The sequence below is a fragment of the Notolepis coatsorum genome (assembly GCF_963971535.1).
Source record: "Notolepis coatsorum genome assembly, chromosome: 2".
In the NCBI taxonomy this organism is placed as follows: Eukaryota; Metazoa; Chordata; class Actinopteri; order Aulopiformes; family Paralepididae; genus Notolepis; species Notolepis coatsorum.
Genome location: NC_140166.1, coordinates 201,375,228 through 201,396,251, shown reverse-complemented (window position 1 = coordinate 201,396,251; position 21,024 = coordinate 201,375,228). Strand labels below are relative to the sequence as shown.

At 38.9% G+C, this 21,024-nt stretch overlaps 1 protein-coding gene across 1 annotated transcript in view; it reads left to right on the top strand.

Annotated features, from left to right (window-relative positions):
* The window catches only part of LOC311223697 (adhesion G protein-coupled receptor L2-like), a gene marked incomplete at its 3' end in the record, with an annotated part of 165,386 nt that extends 157,501 nt beyond the window's left edge, over window positions 1-7,885 (top strand). Inside the window, exon 6 of the mRNA XM_084308469.1 lies at window positions 7,845-7,885. Within this exon, the coding sequence (XP_084164595.1) occupies window positions 7,845-7,885 (41 nt within the window). The remainder of the gene's footprint in view (window positions 1-7,844) is intronic.
* Between the last annotated feature and the right edge of the window lie 13,139 nt (window positions 7,886-21,024).

Genomic DNA, 21,024 nt, shown 5'->3' with positions numbered 1-21,024 from the left:
CGCTTCTCTTGTCAGAAACTTTACAAATTGGCTGAAGGAGGGGAATTGGTTACGCTCTTCTTCTTCTTGGATAACCATCCTGTTCCATCTCGCTGTTAGCCAATCAGGCAACTTTAAAAGAATTTTCCTGTTTTCATTACAGTCATTTAAAATGTCCAATGCCTTGATGTTGACCATGGCAGCCTCACAACTCCTAAGAAAGTCTGCAAACTCTCTGAGCTCAAAGCTGTCCTTAGATCCCATCTTGGGCCATGCTTGGAGCTTGTCTCTGTATGCTTTTGCTATTGTAAATGGATTTCCATATCTCTCCTCCAAAATCTTCCATGCTGCAACATAGGCAGATTTGGTTCCGAGTAAGAAATAGCCATCAAGTGCTTTCTTAGCTTGTCCACTTACATACCTACGGAGGTAGTATATCTTCTCCTTGTCTTCAATGCTCTTCTGATCAATCAGTATTTCAAAGGAAAGTTTCCAGTCATTGTATTTCAATGGGTCCCCACTGAATAATGAAGGTTCAGGGATTGGAATTCTGTTGACACTCAAAGCACCTGCCAGCATCTTAACAAGCTCTGCTGTACTGTCATTTGAGGAGGTGGTCACAACTTGTGGTACGGGAGACGTATACAGGGACAGAGGACTTGTGGGAGCAGGCACTTTGTTGTCTGCTACCCTCTCATGTTCTAGTACGTCTTTCCGCTCTTCTGTGGCCTCCACTTGATCGTACACAAGAATTCTTGCTCGTGCTGCATTAAGACCTTTCACTGCCTCCAAATGCTGTATCTTTCTCCGCTTTTCCTCCAGAGTCCTTTGTATAGCTCCATGTTCTTCTTCCAGTTGAGCTTTAATTTTAGCTTCCTCTTCCTCTCTCTTTATTCTTCGTTCAACCTCTTCTGTTTCTCTTTCTAAACGTTCTGCTTCTCGTTCTAAACGACGCTTTATGCCTGCTGCCTCTTGCTCAGCTATCTTCTTTTTAGCTTCTGCTTCTAGGCACTGCATTTCCAATTGTTCTTTTTCTTGTTCTTTTAACACTTCCAGAACAGCTTGGCTTGCAGCAGCATCAGCGACAGCATCTCGTCGCTTTACAGAAGAACTGCTTGAATGCACTGAGGTGCCTTTTCTGGAAGAAGTGGCAGAACCAGATTTATAAGCACTTTTCCTGGAAGAAGTGGCAGAACCAGATTTATAGGTGCTTGAGTCAAAGAGAGAGCCTGCTTCTGGCCACTCTTTCTCTCCTTCTTCTAACACACTTCCCCCCAGTCTAAATGTGGCTCTGGACACAATTATCTCAGAAATCCCTGCACACAGATCCACTCTTAGACGCGTGTCCTGGTCAGGAGTTGAGATGTCACGTAGTTGATCATAAATATGCTGCACATCATTAGAAAGACCTGTGACATCTGTAATGATATCAGTAAGCAGCTCATTAGACAAATGTTCTGTTGATTGTGATAACGGACCTTTAGAAGATTTAACTTGTGTCCTCCATTTATTGTAAATGTAATTAAATCTTTGTTGTAGCGCTTTGATCTTATCCTCCTGCATTGCTTTACCCTTCTCTGTTAGAGTTTTGGTTCTTTGAGATCGTTTTGGTACCTCTTGCTGGGCTTCAGCACCTTCTTCCTGACCTTCTTCAGGTCGGTCTTGGGAATTTGCACTATCCCTAACACTGTCCCCTACTTCAATTGCAGGCCTAATTGGCTCTGTCATTGTAAATCACTACTTTAAATTGACCAAAATTTGTAAAGAAAAAATAGTAAATACACCTTTAAACCTTTAGCCTGTTTTGTACTCAAATTTGAATTAAATGCAGTACTCTCCGAGCAAATCAAATTGCTTAATTCAATTGGCTTTCAAAATAACCTCCACATATATATTAAGCGCTTCAGAACGCTTAGGAACATAAATATTGGATGCCAATAATAGCCTTCACCTATAAATTATACGTGCCTTTTATAGGTTATAATTTCCAAAACACACTTTAAATTAGAAATTAATTCAATCAGAAAACATATTTATACTTTAACGTTGACACCTTAATGTGTGTACAAATGGTTAGCGTCAGTTAAATTATATAGGCAAATAAGTCAAAACGTTTTTGCACGCACACCACAGTAATTAGAATTCGCAGTCAAATATATTATAGAAACGTTTACAAAGCACTCTTCTTGACCTGACCACTCTTAACTTATAATGTCCAAGTCCTTTATGGCTTTATCTTGAAACGCTTCTCATTATACTGTGTGCATCTTCTTACTTCTTGTGTTTATGCGTGTATTGTTTGTGACTCATCTGTCCTTTGATGACGGCGCGCCGGCAGCGCAGCAAACAATTGTCGGGGAAGGTCCGCTGGACGCCGGCCTTAAACTTGGACTTGCTTCATCGCCCACTTGCATCGATGAACAGTCGAGTTTTCACTGTAACTCCTTCAAGCACTGCAGACACAAGTGGTTTCCTTTCGACGGGTTTATTAAAGGCTTGGTCCTCCAATCCACCGTGAAAACTCGTTGGCTGCATGCTACATAAAAAAAGGGTCTTGTTCTTCTGTTCTTGGTAACAGTCTTAGTGGTACACTACACATAGTCGTACACTCTTCGAATCTAGAGAGCCTGTACAACTCGTCTCACCATTCCTGCCGCTGCAGGTGTCTTAATGAGTCCCAGTCTCCCAACATCCTTGCCGCTTGCTCGCAGGTGTCTTAATCAGACCCAAATGTAACAACACAACAGCAGCCTAACGGGACACCACATATGACCAGACGTCAAAATGAATATATTATAAATTGTAGCAAATTAAATAATAAAGAAAATAAGAAATGAAACATAAATACATTCTCAAATATTACACTTACAAACTGAAATAACATAAATGATGAAACCATATAATGGCCACAGTTACAATGTAGGATTGCAATAACTGTCTAACTGTATTTAACTGTTTCAACTGACTGTACATAACTGTTTCCACTAGAGCAGGGGTGGCCAACCCGCGGCTCGCGAGCCGCATGCAGCTCTTTGCCCGTCAATGTGCGGCTCTTCCATCCATACAAAAAAATTAAAAAAATTTTTTTTTATTTTTTTTACTTTTTTTTTTATTTTTTTAATTTTATTTTTTTATGTCACTCATTCCATAAGGACGTAGAATAAACATTTACATTTTTTTTTTAAATGGTCCATTTGCATGTTCTTGGTATCTGAATCTAGGGACATATATGGATCAGTGTCAGAAATAGTGTGTCTGTTACTAGGCTTGAGTAAATTGTAATGAACCAAAGGAGAATATCAATTCTATTTAAAAAATAAATTATCTTTGACTGTAAATAACACCATGCTAAAATTGACCAGACCTGAAAAATCTAAGCAAATGAATAAAGGGAAGATGATTAAACAGAAGGTTTTGTAGATACAGTACTGAATTCTGCCATCTTTTTTATAATGTAAATGTCTCCACCATTCTTCATCATATTGCAACACCGTTTTTTGCAAGACGTTCACAGAAAGGTAGAGAAACTAACTGCGTTCTGTTTTATGGCAATAACGTTCAGGTTTGTGGGAGATAATCCCAAAAAATAAGAGAAATTAAAAAGTAAATCCAGAAGTCAGATGATTGACAGGGGCTGGTGTGAGCTGGGTAGGGTAGTTTTTCGAAATTTGAAAGCCCTGAGTCTCTTCCTTCAAAAGACTACACTCACTTTTGGCTGTGCCACTTCCTCCTGTCAATATGCGCCGGTTTCCGACTCAATGCCCTGAGATTTCTATAATCTTATATTTCACTAATAACAGTTAAAATAATTGGTAAACAAACATAATGCTGAAAATATACACTTTTACTGTATATCTCGGGCTTAAGAGGTTAACCCTGTGAGGCCCAAATTAAAAAGAAATGAGCAACTTCAGAGGCCAGAGGGTGGGACATATAAACACATTTACTATCAAATAGCATTGTGAGGCTGAACAACAGGACCAATTGACTATACATGTGCTTAAAGGGGAACTATCTTATAAATGGCTTTTTTCAGTGTTTACCATTGTTTCTTAGCTATGTGGACTTATATTAATAGGATATATGTCTCTAATTCTCATATTGGCGAATTCTTCCAATTCTCCTCTCACAATATTCACCCTCACTGAACTGAGTCATCTGAAAATGTGCATATCTGTGATGTCAGAGTTTTCTCAGCTGCATAATAATGTGGCAGTTGATGTGGCAGTTGGCACCAGGCCACACAGTGGTTGGAGCCCAGCCTCAAAACGGCTTAAGATCTTGAGGTAGAAAAATGCGGTTTTTAGTACTTGATTAGAAATACAAAACAATGCATTTTTTTTGAAAAAAACCTAGGTGTTCCATAGACTCGCAGGAATTGTGTAAAAGTGCCCAAATAGTGAAAGAAATAGTAAAATAGTTCCCCTTTAACATTTTTTAAATAAACATTATTTTTTTAAATGGCTAAAAGTGATTTTGTAATTTTGCAACCGTGGGTCTCACAGGGTACTTTTAACCCTGTGAGGCCCAAATAAAAAAGACATTAGCAACTTCAGAGGCCAGAGGGTGAGACCTATAAACACATGAAGGGTGCCGTGACTGAAAAAAAAGGTTGAGAAACGCTGGTATATGGTGTGGCTCTTTGTGGTACCACAGTCATTTTTTTGTGGCTCTTAGTCTCTGACTGGTTGGCCACCCCTGCACTAGAGGGTGCTATAGGCAGAGCCACTAATGCTACCACCAGGTGGAGAGTATTTAAGGAGATGTCTCCTCCCTCTCTACCTCTTTCCCACCTGCCTCTCACGGAGAGGAGAACTCATGTACTGCTGCCTTACCATGCAAATAATAAACCACGCTGATTAATGGCTGAAGGTAGAAACCATGCCTCTTGACCACATTATTGTCACCCCATAGCCAGACTCTGTCAACATTAGGGCTGTCAGTTTATTGCGTTAATTAGATTAATTAATTACACAGCAAATTATCGCGTTATGAACATTTACTCAACATTAATTACACTTTTTTTTTTTTTTTTTTTTTAACTCATTCATTCCATTAAAACGTAGAATAAACATTTACAGACTTTTTTTTTAAATGGTCCATTTGCATGTTCTTGGTATCTGAATCTATGGATCTCAGGGAATGTATTCCCAGTGTCAGAAATACTGTGCCTGTTACTAGGCGTGAGTAAATTGAAATGAACCAAATGAGAATATCAATTCAATTCTTTTTTTTTCTTTTTTTTTGACTGTGAATAACACCATGCTAAAATTGACCAGACCTGAAAAATCTAAGCAAATGAATAAAGGGAAGATGATTAAACAGAAGGTTTTGTAGATACAGTACTGAATTCTGCCATCCGGACACATGCAATTTGAAATATGATTATAGAATATAAAATATCAGGCCTAAAATGGTTATGCGATTAAAATGCGATTAATTAGATTAATTAATTACAAATCCTGGCGGCTAGGTGGTGCAGTGGGCAAGGCACTCACCACCAATGCTGGAGACGCTGGGTTCGCGTGTTCGAATCCAGCTCTCCACATTGTTTTCAGTTTGGCTGGTCGTCCGTACTAATACAATTGGCAGTATTCGAGGGTGGGAAAGCTGATGGGTGGGTCCTGGGCGTTGTAAACAGAAAAATACTCCTACAGTTCGGTCGGGGCGCCTGCTCAGCGAAGGAAGGATCTGGAGGGAGGTAGTGTGACCTTCCACACGTTACACTCTCCCAGTGAGAATCTGAGCTGCCAGGCTGGCTGCCGGCTGGCTGCGCATGTGTCGGAGGATAGCATGTGATAGTCTCCGGCCAATCGGACCAACAGTAGGGGGGGTGCGCAACAACCAGGAAGGGAGTTGGGAATTGGCATAATGACTAACAGTGGGATGGGAGAAAAATCGGAAAAAGAGAAGGGGAAAAAAGTTTAAAAAAAGTTTAAAAAAAAATTACAAATCCTGTAATTAATTAGATAAAAAAAATGTATCGCCTGACAGCACTAATTATTATATATACGGTATATAATATGATTATTACATAATCATACAGGGCTCATACAGGGCTTTTCCTGTAGGGCAGGGTTCTCAAACTCAATTTACCTGGGGGCCGCTGGAGGTAGAGTCTGGGTGAGGCTGGGCCGCATCAAATATTCCACAAAAAAAGGGTTTCAAGTATTCCAAAAAAAGTACAACTGATCCAATCTTCTCAATCTTTAGCAATACCATTTCAGAACATGAACAGTTCTTCAGAACATGAACGGTTCTTCAGAACATAGGCTTCTCTTACCTGGGTCATTATATGAAAGCTTGCCATTTTGTGTCCCTCGAACAAAACTCCTCTGTCAATTTTAATAAAAAAAGAATGAACAATAAAACATTTCATAATTTAGATTCCTGATGTGTCATGTAACATAAAAACAAATAAAATATATTTTGCTTTTTGTTTTTAAAAGAATTTTAAACACTTTTGTGCGAAGCATCTTGCAAAAAAATGAAAAATGACCTGTCCCTCAGTAAGATTGTTCTACTTCCACTAGCTATTAAGGCCAAAAAATCCAAACTAGAACATAAAAAACTTAAACCTATATCAAGGCACAAGTGTTGTTTCACTACGCATGAATGCATTTTTTTAAAATATGTTGCAAATTTGTACAAAAAACTTCTTTTTAGTTGTGTCCCCATGTTGTTGTCAACCCTGTTGTCAACCCTGTTACACCCCTTCAGAGATAATAGACTGTTTTGAAATTTATATATAGCCCAGGAACTGACATCATCTTCCTTTTCTAAAGATGGTGGAGAAAAGACAAGTAAGTGTGCTCCTCTTTTCATGCATTTTCTTCGAGTTATGTGATGTCCAACAGAGGGGGACGAGCTTGTTGCGTCAGAACTGTTACCATAAATGCGCATGTTAAAAAGTTATTTGTTTGAAATTGTGAATATACATATTTAACATCATTATTTCCTCTCATGAATGCACACCATGTGGTGTCAAGACCATTAGCATATGGCTAGTAATGGCTGCTAGTTGCCTTTTTCGTCAGCCCTGATACCATCAGCCCTGTTACTTTTCAATGGGTAACAGGGTTGATTGAATGGTAACAGGGCTGACAAAAGTATATGCTTTTGTGTGTACATGAAAATATAGTTCCCTTACCAATAGTAAGAGGTTACAGCCAATGTTAAAGTGACTTTTGTATTTGTATTTTATATGATTTTCTTAGGATGACTCTATCTGCAGTGGAGAAAGGGAGGGTGTCAGCCCTGTTAATTGTACAATATTCTGATGTAATTTAAGAAAATAAAATAAAAATGTAAAACAAACTCATTTTATATGTTAAGTAATAGAAACCAGTGGCTCCCTTAAAGAAATTGGGATATTATTATTTTGCTTTCATAACCTTTTCTTAAATCAAAGATGCTGTGAAAGGGTCCATTGTGAATGGGCATATTTATTCATGGGAAAAAAAGGAAACTTGTCAATATTCTAACTCTACAAACACACTATTGTAACAAGGGGCTTTTATCTTTCATATGATATCATAATTATTCTAAATATGTATTTATAACCTTTTCAAACAGTAATTGATATGTAGTAACAGGGCTGACGAAAAACAAATATGCATGTTGTTTAAATGTGAAAACAATTAAAAATATAATAGCCTGAGATGGCACGGTACATTTGTCTGAGAGATAAGAATCCACTTAATAAAAGAAAATTATCCAAAACTTTTAAAACAATACTTTCAAAATCAAACATTAAAAAGTGAAAATGGCAAGCTTTCGTAGAATGACCCACCTACTCCTTGCTGCCAGAGACTTGGCAGCGCTTCCTCTTACAGTATGTCTTCCCCCCTTGTGTGTCCTCTCAGGTTTGTCGGACTCGTTGAAAGAGACGACACACATTCCATGAAGACCCGCCCTACTCTGCCTCTGATTCGCAGACTGTGGGTGGGGGAAAAGAACGTTGCTGTCAATTCGCGCAACGACTCGGCAAAAAACACTAAACTTTGATGTCAATAGGGGGCCACAAAATATCATACAGCGGGCCGCGAGTTTGAGACCCCTGCTCTAGGGTCAGTGTATCCCTTTGCAATTTTAAGTCTTTGGGTTTCGAACTTAACATATTGATTTAAGTTTTTTTTTAGCTCGACAATCTCCATTTTGCTGCAATACAATTGATTGGAATACAAATTATTGGATTGAAGTTACTGTATAGGGAAGCACCAATTCCGATACTGGCATTGGATATCGGCTGATACCAGGCTAAAATACATTAGATTTTCCCTGATACTAAATCCGATACAAAGAAACACGTCTAACATGTCAGAAATCAAAGCAAAGTGACTTGATTTGCTGAAATGTTTACACGTTAACACTCTAATAAAGAAAAATGTACTATGTAGCAAATGTTACAAAGTCAAAGTCTATGAAAGGCTACAAAGTCTATGCTATTCATTAAATGTAATGGGCTTTTTTTTTTAGAAAGCCCTCAATAACCCCTGAGGAGCGACATTGTACCATGTAGATAGAGCTTCATTCATCTTCATCTTCAATCTTCATTCCTATGATGTGCACTGCGAAAACCACAGTGGACCCAGATTCACACCAAGCAGGTGCTAAGATGCCTCTGACAGAGTCAAATATACACTGTGATATTACAAAGTAGTAGCGGTGCACAGTGGCTCGATCCTGGGAGCCGTCCGGTACAACCACAGTCTTGTACTGTTGGCCGCAGAGCAGCTCCACAGGAGCGGTGGGGGGATATGGGCTCTGGGCTGCTGGTTTAGAAAGAAAAGCTTCTTGCTTGATTGATTGATTGAAAACTTTATTAACAGATTGCAGAATGGGTAGAGTACAGCTCAATACACACAATTGTTAAGGGGATGCATTGCAGACCAGAGAAAGACTTTCGTCTTGTTTACATCAGGGTCCCCCATTTTCAATTCATCAGGACATATATGACATACATGACATACAGATAGACAGTACTGCTCAGGCACGTTGGAAGGGGTAGGCGGGGTGGGGGAAACTGTACAACTGTTGCTAACCAAATTTGCCTGGCCGGGGGATCGAACCGGCATTGTTGTGGTCCAAAGTCGTCACCTTCAGACCACTTCTGCCCCCAAAAGTTATCCTTGTTTGTGAAACTGACTTGGATGTTTCTCCATATTTATAAACATCCTATTTATTTTTTTAAATTTTTTGTACTTAGAAATGCGTCAGCTTACATGACATATTCATTTAGAAAATTCCCAATACTGGTGTGAAATCAAAATGTGTATGCGTTATTTGCGCTCCTTCGAGAATAAATGCCGGTTTGAATGAATTAGTGAATTTTGACGATAAAAGGGTTATTGTTTAAAACCAGCTGGTTGTAGTTGCCTAAACTAAACCTTTTCGACCTTTTCTACCCATGACCTTTAACCTTTTAGCTTTTTCCTATACAGAAACAGAACCAGCTTTCCTTTGATTAGTAGGAAGAGAGTTGTCGAAGTAGTCTTGGACTATGGTGATTTTATAGGCCTGCTGCGGCCTCAACCCTTAAATCCTTGGACTCTATATCACTCTGCCCTCAGATTCAACACTAATGATAGATACACTGATCACTGTGTCCTTTATGAGAAGCTTGGTTGATCCTTACTGATGGAGAGGCGCGTATTTGTTCATTTTTACTGCCCTTATTGGTAAGCTACCTCCTTATGCTACATCATTATTGGAATGAAATTTTGGAACATATGGAACCCGTTCTAGTGACTGCATGGTTGTTCCCTCGAGTTTGCTCTGAACAGGGTAAATCTACATTTTGCCATGATGCCCCTCTAGCTCATGGAATGAACTCCAACAGTCCTTAAAGCTTGAGATTCTTGCCTCTGTTGCAGAGTTTAAAACCTTGATCTCCAACCTTTGTCAATCAAGTTGTACGTATTTTAATTAGGGATGTTCGATATTGGCTTTTTTACCGATATCCAATATACCGATATTGTCCAACTCTTAATTTCCGATACCGATATCAACCGATACCGATATATGCAGGGTTTCCCCCCCCCAAAAACACAACATTATGCATACTTTTCACAATAAATAAAATAAGAATTTGTTCTTACTTGCTTGCCTGGGTAAATAAAGGTTAAATAAATGTAAAAAAAAATATATATTTTTTTAATTTAAAACCGATACCGATAATTTCCGATATTGCATTTTAATGCCAATATCGGCCGATAATATCGGAAGGCCGATAATATTGGACATCCCTTTAATTGATTTGTTGTCCTTACTTTTGTCTCGTCTTGATTTGATATGCCTTTTTATTTTGTACACTGGGCGTGACTGTAAATGAGGGAAACCTCATTTGCCTTTCAAGTTAAAATAAATGTTTGAAATTAAATGAAAAACCTAACCTTAACCTTTTCCGTGCCTTACCTCAACCCGACCCTAATCAGGAAAACTAGACCTCCTAAGGTCGTCCTAATGAGCTACACAAAAGCCAGGAACCTTTCCCCCGGCGAGAGACATGTCCCGTTCTCGGGACACTCCGTTCAGGGCCATAGAGGCCTGTCAGACGAGACCTGTTCCACATGGTGGTGACCCGCATGCGTCTTCGTCTAAGATGCATACGCCTCACTGCCTGTCCCGTTCCAGACATCCAAATGCTTCTCAACGGTGCATAAACTCCATAGGCGATGACAGCTCTCTAGGTGAGCGTTCCACTCCCCTCATCTCCTCCGCCTAGATACACAAGAGAACAGAAGTCACGTCTGTCGCTGATACTGGACGCTCACAGGGAGGGTTGTTAGGGGCCATGTTGAAGGGTCTATAGAGGACGTTCATGAGCCACTCCATTCTAAACATTGACGCTGTGCAACAATTCACTTACAATTACATATTAATGCCACCATGAATACAAGCTTTGTAACATACCGCATGCATGGTACATTATTGATTCGTGTCTTATTTTAGTATGTAAATCCTACGCGTGTGCCATTTGTGACATACCGATAGAATGTAGAACTGCACATGTATTATTGTTTCAGCATCGATGTCGCAATGTGTTCCCACCGTGAGGGACGCAGTGTTAACAGAATTCGGCTATAGGGCGACAATAATGTGGTCAAGAGGCATGGCACTACCATATCTGATTTTAAAGTTCTAATTAAGGGCATTTTAAAGAATGAGATGGGAGAATGTCGCTGCTTCACTGCATAATGTGCTGTTATATTTTATATTTAACCTGAACTTCTCTCCCCAGCAACCTCCTGCAGAGCCTCGCCTTCCATCCTCTTTCTACCTTTTTGCCCTACCCTCCAATCTCCCCCAATCCCATTCAATCTAATTTGCTGCAGCTCAAATGTATCCCCTTGCCCCACTTTGCCCTTTGTGTCTCAGTCTGTTTTTTGTGTATTTTTGTTTTTGCTGCCATTTTGGCCAGGTCTTGCTCGAAAAAGAGATCTTTGATCTCAAGTGACTACCTGGTAAAATACAAATAAAAATAAAGACACCAGCCTTCGTCCACCCATTTATAGATGAGCCACTTTGTTTTAGTGTGAGCAACATGCATTATTAACATCATGTTGGATCATGAACTTTAGCCTGGAGCATGAACTTTAGCCTGGATCATGGACTTTAGCCTGGATCATGGACTTTAGCCTGGATAATGGACTTTAGCCTGGATCATGGACTTTAGCCTGGATAATGGATTTTAGAGGGGAGAGAACAGATGGTGGAGGTAAACGGTACCCTACCCCCCCCCCCCCTCCCAGTGAGCTGTGGTGTTCCACAAGGAAGCATACTAGGACCGATACTGTTCCTAATTTATGCAAATGACATGTCATCAGCTTGTGACTGCAACTTGTTCCTGTTTGCGGACGACTCAGCCCTGCTGGTCTCTGACACGAACAAGTTACAGGTTGAAAAAACCCTCAGCTCGGAACTAGGCAAAATCTGCATATGGCTCGCCGATAACAAACTATCATTACACATGGGCAAAACAGAGTCCATTCTCTTCTGTTCAAATAACAAACTCAGCAAGACCGACGGCTTCTCAGTTACAGTGGGTGACAATATTGTCACAAGAAATTACCTACCTGGGTTCCATCCTAGAGGCTAATCTTTCCTGTGACAAAATGGCATCCAATGTAATAAAAAGAGTCAACCAACGAACTCGATTCTTGTACCGGATCTCCTCTCTGGTAAACAAGAATACCCTGAAGACTCTGGCAGGAGCACTCATTCAAGGGTACTATGACTATGCTTGCACCTCATGGTACCAAAGCACCTCAAAGGCACTAAAAACAAAATTACAAACATCTCAAAACAAACTGGTCAGACTACTGCTTGACCTGACTCCTAGAACCCACCTCACCCCTGCCCACTTTGACAACCTAGGATGGCTTAGAGTAGACGACAGAGTACAGCAACTTGCAATGGGCCTGGTCTACAAGATACACTACACGACCAAGGTACCCATGTACATGTCAAAATACTTCCCAAAGGTCAGTGAATACCACGATCACAACACCAGAGGGAGCTCCACAAATCATGTTAAACCCAGATTCGGCTCAAACAAGGGACTAAACACGTTTCGCAATTATGCCACATCAATGTGGAACGCCCTAACCAAAGCTGTAAAGGAATGTGAATCACTACCCACTTTCAAAAACACCCTCAAAGAACACCTAGGGGAGACTGCAATTCGAAACTGGCCCCTGCAAATGTCCTAACCCAACCCCCTCCAATGTACAGTAAATTACCAAGTATGGCTTTGTCAATATTCCAATGTACAGTAAATCTGGTATGTCATAAATGTATAGATGTAGCAGTACTGTCTATCTGTATGTCGTGTGTGTCATATATGTTATGATGAATTGAAATTGGGGACCCTGATGTAAACAAGACGAAAGTCTTTCTCTGGTCTGCATCCCCTTAACAATTGTATGTATTGAGCTGTACTGTACTGTACCCATTCTGCAATCTGTTAATAAAGTTTTCAATCAATCAATTTCAATCAGCCTGAATAATGGACTTTAACCTGGATCATGCGACTTTAGCCTGGATAATGGACTTTAACCTGGATTCTGGACTTTAGCCTGGATAATAATAATAATAATAATAATAATAATAATAATAATAATAATAATAATAATAATAATAATAATAATAATAATAATAATAATAATAATAATAATAATAATAATAATAATAATAATAATAATAATAATAATAATAATAATAATAATAATAATAATAATAATAATAATAATAATAATAATAATAATAATAATAATAATAATAATAATAATAATAATAATAATAATAATAATAATAATAATAATAATAATAATAATAATAATACTAATAATACTAATAATAATAATAATAATAATAATAATAATAATAATAATAATAATAATAATAATAATAATAATAATAATAATAATAATAATAATAATAATAACTTTATTTGTATAGCACTTTTCATACAGAGGTTGCAGTTCAAAGTGCTTCACAACAGTAAAAAATACAGACATGAGCGAGCATAGCAAGGTATGGTAAATCACAGTGTTTCACATTAGGATCTAGCATCCCAATAGGCTGTTTACAGTTTCATTCAGTAATACAAATAATAAAATAGTTTAAAATGATTAAGTTTAAAAATAGTCGAGATTTGATAATTGCTGGGTCACCTCTTTCCAGAATATCTTAACTGGTGGGCAGTCCCAGTACATGTGCATAAATGTCCCCTCGTCCCCATTTGTACATAAAGAGCATTTGGAGTCTTGTATAAGACCCATTTTTTTCAGTCTTATAGGAGTCAACTAAGTCAAGTATGTCCTGTGAATATAGTTAAGATTGATTTGTTGATGGTCCGGGTTCCTTGATGTGAGTCGAACATTTGCCCAGGCTTCTTGCCAATCAAAATCACTTTCCATGTCTGGTATATCCCTCCTCCAGACGGAGTCTAGGTGGAGGGTTTCATATGAGGACGTTAGTAATTGATGATAAAAATCTGAAACAAAACCTCTTGATGTCTCTCTTTCATAGAAGAATTTGTGGTATCTGTGGTGTTCAATTGGTTTCGTTAATGGAACACCTTGAGTCTTCAAACATAACAATAACTGTAAGTAAAAAAGATGTGTGGACTTGGTGAGATTAAATTTCTTCTGTATTTCTTCATAACTACAGAAACCCTGTTTGTTAAAAACATCCCCCAGCAATTATCAAATCTCGTAACTTGGAATATACCTGTACACCCCTCTGTATAACTGCTGAATGATGTTTTTGAGTGTGCAGTACATCCACAGCTAAAGAGATTGGTTTTATCGGGTATCACAGTGGCTAAAAAGCTGATAGCATCACGATGGTTCCAACCGGAAAAAAATTGCCGAAAGGTCTGGATTATTACATATCTCGATGTGATCTATCAAGAAATATCTACAGCAAGAATTTTGGGTCTCAATTAATCCAAAATGACATTGTGGTTAGAAGTGGTGGAGAAAATAAAAGGTAGCATATAATGGTAATGTCTGGTTAGGAGCGAGGGAAAATGGATGGATTATCCAATGGGGGGTCCGGGAGGGGGGTACGAGCTGGAGCATATGTGTGTAGGTTTTTAGATAACATATATTAAGGGTATATCCTATATATGACAATTAACTAAAATGTGATTTCATTGGATGTGCACTGTCAACTAATGCTTGTGTATCTTATCGTGTGTTGTCATGTTTGTTTATATGTTTGTTTAAAAAATAATAAAAAAAATTAAATACAAAAAAAAAGTTTAAAAATAGTCTAAAAATTATAAAATAGAACGGACGTACAACAACAGTAAAAAATACAGGCATAAGCGAGCATAAAAATTTAAAATGTAAATAGCAAGGTTACAGTAAAAAGTGTGATAAGATTGTTCAATCAGATGAAAATGGCCCAGTTAGGAGAATCAACCTTGGCTAGGCGATGAACACCATGTACCTAACTGGAATGTTAAACAACTTTGAAAGATTTAGGTCAAAAGTCATCTTCTCCTCACAACAGAGCATCAAGTATTTGCTTGCATTACCCCACAGTGAAATGCCTGAGCAAAGAGATAGGTTTTGAGCTGGCTTTTAAAGATGTCTAGTGAGTTGGCTTCTCTGATGTTTTGGGGTAGTTTGTTCCACAGTTTTGGGGCATAGTTGATAAAGGCTGCATTACCAATCCTCTTTTGACTGTTTCTGGGAGCCTCTAGTAGTCCAGCAGCTGATGATCGCAGTGTTCTTGCTGGTGTGTAATTTATTAGTTATTTATTTATTAATAATTTATTTATTAGAGTGTTGGCGATGTAGCTAGGTCCCTGTCCATTTAGAGCTTTGTATGTAAGGAGAAGGACCTTAAAGTCAATTCTAAATGTTACAGGAAGCCAGTGTAAAGCAGCTAAGACTGGACTAATGTGGACTGGATAATGGACTTTATTAACCTGGATCACGGACTTTAGCCTGGATCATGGACTTTTTTCCAATACCGTGCAGGCCTAATAGAATGGTGTCAATTTATTTGGCAAAAAGGTACATAGAAAGACTATCATAATTATAGTATTAATATCAGCCAATATTGACATACTATAGTATTTGTGCCTACCCATCAGTAAAATCAACAAGACAATTCCCCAGATGGTGGCATAGGTAGATATGGCTAAAACTAAAACTGACCAAGGTACTACAATAGCAAGGGAAGAACATAGCTCCCAAATGAGCCAACTGTAAATGTTTTGGTTGAATTTGGATCAGGATCTCTCTTTTCCACTCTGAGCAGTGGAAAACTGAAAAAACAAATACTGTACATACATGAATTCATTAATTAAAAAAAGAACATGAAACATGTTTCTATTTGGAAAATGTCTTCATTAATTCACCAAATGCTCAGAAAATTGGAGTTATGAGTATGTGCCAGGCTCGTGCCTTGGCGAGTTTCAGCTTCAGTCCAACCATGCCGCCACTTTGGTTACAAGTTGTGAATATATCCATGGCTTTCTTTGGCTCACGACAGAACGTAAAGTAGAACTCTGAATGGAACAGTCCTTTGACATTGCGGGCTGTACAGTATATGACAGAGGCAAAGCTGGCTCATAAACCATGAATTGACTCACACATTCGGATATTGCCTCCACCCTATACTTGTAATTTGAGCTACTAAAGGTGTCCTCAAATGCCCTATAGATAAATAGTAGTTTGAAGACTGTGAATGTCCGATGGTGTCTCTCGCCTTACATAGATTACAAATGGGGGACCCTGATGTAAACAAGACGAAAGTCTTTTTCTGGTCTGCATCCCCTTAACAATTGTTTGTATTGAGCCGTACTGTATTGTACCCATTCTGCAATCTGTTAATAAAGTTTTCAATCAATCAATCAATCAATCAATCAATCAATCGATCGATCACACCTAATAAACAGGTGTTAAATGTCTGAGTGATTATTAGGGCTGTCACCTTTCAATCAAACTTTTGTTAGAACCTGGTGAAATATTAAAAGTTTAAACTTGTGATCAAATAAAAAATTGCCCCACGAACAATTTCGTAATCTGCTTTCCACAATCCCAGGATCACGTTTGAAAATAATGTGCCTTGTATTCCAACAGATGGTGTTGTTACGCTGCCTGGCTGCTAAACCGCACTGTCACGGTGAAACTGTCCATTATTTGAATTAGTTGGAACTTGATTTGGGGGAAAAGTGACAGCCCCAGTGCTTATGTAGTTGAGTACAGTAGTCTCCAGTTCCTAATGCATCCTTTAGTGTAGAATGGTGCCACATGGTAATTTGCAATTCAAACAGCTGTCCTGTCATAAATTAGCATATGTATAGTTGGTTAAGGACTGCTAGGTGAGTTATGTCCTTGAACTTCAATTGAAAAGTCATTACAGAAGTGACATCAAGGTGTGCATCAGGAACTGGAGACTACTGTATGTTGAGCAGAGGAACAGAGGAACGGTTGGAAGAGCTGGAAGAATGTGCTGAACGGGGCTGTCCTGCTGGCTACATACATTTGGATGTGAATGGACGCAAATCACCTGTTTGGTAGCAGTTTTTTATTTGTATTTGATTGAATGGCACAAGCAAAACAATAGTCTTTAAGCAATAATTCCATAATTGTGGATCCGGGTCCAGCAATTTGTGCCTCGTGCTGCGAAAATCAGATTGCGAGAAAATGTATTAAATGTTTTTACTTTTTTTCCCCATATTATCACAGTTTGAATGTTTAAGAACATATTTACTGTAACAGCTAACAGTATCTCAACATTTTATAAAACAATTTAAATAGGCAAGAAAGGTTTTTTAAAGGCAGAGTTACATTTACATTAGAATCACATGAGTGGTTTAGTTTCATGTGTTATGAAGCTGTCATGCATGTGTATAAAGGAAGGTGTCTTGAGCCTGTACTGTGTTAACCCCTTATTTAAATCAAATCAAATCAATATACCTGAGACATTTTAAACATACAGTACAGTATATGTTTCATATATATTATATACCTGCAAAACTTTGAAACATACAGTACAGTATATATGTTTCATATATATATATATATATATATTGAATTGAATTGAATTGAATTGAAAACCTTTATTTATCCCAGAGGGGAGATTCAGGCCCCGTTTAGACGGAAACGCTAGCAGGTGAATCCGCAAAAATATTTTTTCGGATGTGCCTTTCGTTTATACGGAAACGGCGTTTTTACGGGGTGAAACCGCAAAAAAGTGAGACTACCTTCCAGGGTGGAATTCCAAGAAACGCAAAAGCTTTGCGCTCTCGTCTAAACTGTTAAAACGTAAAAATCTGATAAAACGATGACGAAAGGGTTGTCACGGCTCTGGTCGCGCGTACTGCTTACGTCACAGGTAGCAGGTATGCGCCAGTAGCCGAGACGTAAACAAAGCAAGTATGTCTGCCTTATATCAACGGAGATCACCTGAAGGCTACATTGGCAGTACTTTTAACCCTTTCACTGCCACACGACAGAAGGTTAACCCTTTACTATCACACAACCGGCTGTCGTGTGGCAGTGAAAGGGTTAAATACACAATAATCTGTCCCGCGGCGTGAGTGGACCCACTGTCTGTGAGTGACTCTGCTTTTGTCCAATCACATTCCCCATCCACAGTCTGCGAATCAGAGGCAGAGTAGGGCGGGTCTTCACAGCACGTCATGTGACATATGCGCCAATCGTGTGACAGCGGGGCGCCGTTGTTACAGCGTCGTCTGCACGGAGAATTCCACCCCAAAACGCTCGTCTAAACGTAAAATTAAAAGTGAAACCGCAAGATGACTTTTGCGGTTTCTGTTCACAAAACGCTCGTCTAAACGGGGCCTCAGATGTCCTTTACAGCATAAACAGCATGACAGCAATTTAAAAACAGTCATTTAAAAAACAGTTAATACATAACATACATAACATACACTTATTAGTATGTGTTAAAAACAAGATGGACAAGTACACAGGGATACAAATAGCTCAAATAGGACTAAAATAGAGCTAAAAAGTGGTGACAAAGAAAAAGAAACAAGTCCAATCATGAATGTGTTGTTAAATAATTAAATTAATTTGTTACAGTCCACAACCCAGCTCCTCCAGACCACGGCAGTTGGCCCGTCCTGGCCCTGCCTGGCTGTGGAGCCTGATTGCCACCGGCACAAAGGACTGCCCAAAGCGCTTTGTGGTATGTCGGGGGGGGGATGAGTCTGTGGCTAAACGTGGACCGCATTGCGGTCAGCTCATCATGAGGGGTGGCAGGGGTTCTCAAGGATAGCATGCAGCTTCCTCCTCATCCTCCTCTCTGCCACCACCTCCAGACTGTCCAGGTCCGCTCCCACCACAGAGCTTATATATATATATATACCTGAGAACCTTGAAACATACAGTACAGTATGTTTCATATATATATATACCTGAGAACTTTGAAACATACAGTACAGTATATATGTTTCATATATGTATACCTGAGAACCTTGAAACATACAGTACAGTATATATGTTTCATATATACATATACCTGGGAACTTTGAAAGATACAGTACAGTATATATGTTTCATATATACATATACCTGGGAACTTTGAAAGATACAGTACAGTATATATGTTTCATATATATATACCTGAGAACTTTGAAACATACAGTACATGTTTCATGTTTAAACCTGAGAACTGAAACATAGTAGGCCACACATCTGAGGTCAGTTATAAGTTGTAACTGTGCACAGAACTTGTATTATAGCGACAATCATGGGCGGAGTTTATGGGGGTGCAGGGGGTGCATTGCACCCCCTGGTGGCCGGGGGTGAAATTGCTTTAAAAAAATAAATAAATAAAATTATAATAATTGTGAGAAACAAATCTGAATTCTATTATGTTTTGTTTTACAATACATTCATTTTATAGTAGTAATCATGTCACATTATAAGGCGAACCTTCTGTAGTGTGGCAGTGAAAGGGTTAACGCAGCAGCAGCAGCAGAATGCCCCGCGCGATAGTAACACTTGTACAAAGCCACTTATTCTGAGATGATAATTAATGTATCTGGATAACCAATGCACGGATTTTGTCGAGGCAGGTAGCGTTATTTCGGGAAAATTGATATCTATAGTCTGGTATATTTTTCGTCCACGAAAAATGGAGGCTGTAATAATTATTATTGCTCGAGAGTCTCTATGAATAATAATAATAATTAGAGCCTCCATTTTTCAAGTCAGTTAAAAATGATCCCCCGTAGTGCTGTGTGTGAGTGTGTGTGTGTGTGCTGCTGTACTACCTAAATAAAATAAAAAATTAGGGGTTAGGGCATTGTAAAAACGCTAAAATAATAAAATAAAGGTAAAAAAAAAATGCACGCGTGCGCGCGGGTATCGTTCGCCAAGTAGTCGCACCCCCTGGCGTCAAGTTCAAACTCCGCCTATGGCGACAATGTGTCTTTTTTTGTTCTTTCTATTAATGAATCATGTTCTGAAGCATGTACCTGAGCAAATTGAGACCAGCGGCTCTTCAACCTGCTGCTCTGGCCTCTAAGCATTGCATAGACACATTGCTTTAACTTTACTTGTACTAAAGCGTAGGCTAGATCCGATTAGAGGCTACAACACATATGGACGTCTCTAGCGACTGAGATTAGGATCCTACATGGTCACAGTTCCGTGGGTTCCCGTGTTTTGGATGAAGCCATATTTCAGTAATGCACACTGAGAGGCAAAGGTTATTTTGCTCCCCGCTAGCAGCTCCATGAACCAGTACTCTTTGGTTGTTTGTTTGACCTCTTATCTCACCAGGGTGGAGCAATAATATAACTCCACAAAAGCCACTTTATACAAAATGTTGTTCTTGTACAAATTGTACTTTATATGATAATGTGACTGGATTGTTAAAAGTATTTACAGTGTCTTCCGAACAAATGTTTTGTACTCCTTCTGCTTCTCTGCACAAAGTTTTGCAGATGGATAGAAATATCAATTACCATTAATTGACACCCGCTAAAACAAATGTTATCAGGAAAAAAGGTATGCTGAATGATAGCTGAGTAATTAAAATCTTAGTTTGTAAACGATGTCCATTTCATGTGAATCCTTTTCCCTCCATCAGATTGCCGCTTGTGGAATGTGCTGCCTTGCCATGGAACAGAATGTTAATTAGAAATAGTTTGTTTTGAAGTCGGGCCGGTCATTATCTGGGCAGCAGAATGAGGGAAATTTTTCACATTTTAGAGGGAGAATGTTAGTGTCTGGTTTCAAAGCCGAGGCAGATATCATATCAAATAGCCCCACAGATGGATGCATTTCATTCCAGGAATGGTCCCGAGGCTCCTCCGGACACCGTGGCTGCGCCTGGCCTCACCTTTCATGGTACCACGAGATGGAGCGACACGGGCGGAGGGTGTTGGGGGGGGGGAAACATCTATTAGACATCTATTAAATACTTTTTACAATGAGTCATTAATAATTAAATGCCTATTCATATCGATAAGTGGTTGGTAAAAACGAAATTTTAAATGATCATATATTTCTATCACACAGCTCAAATGTAATTAATCACTGT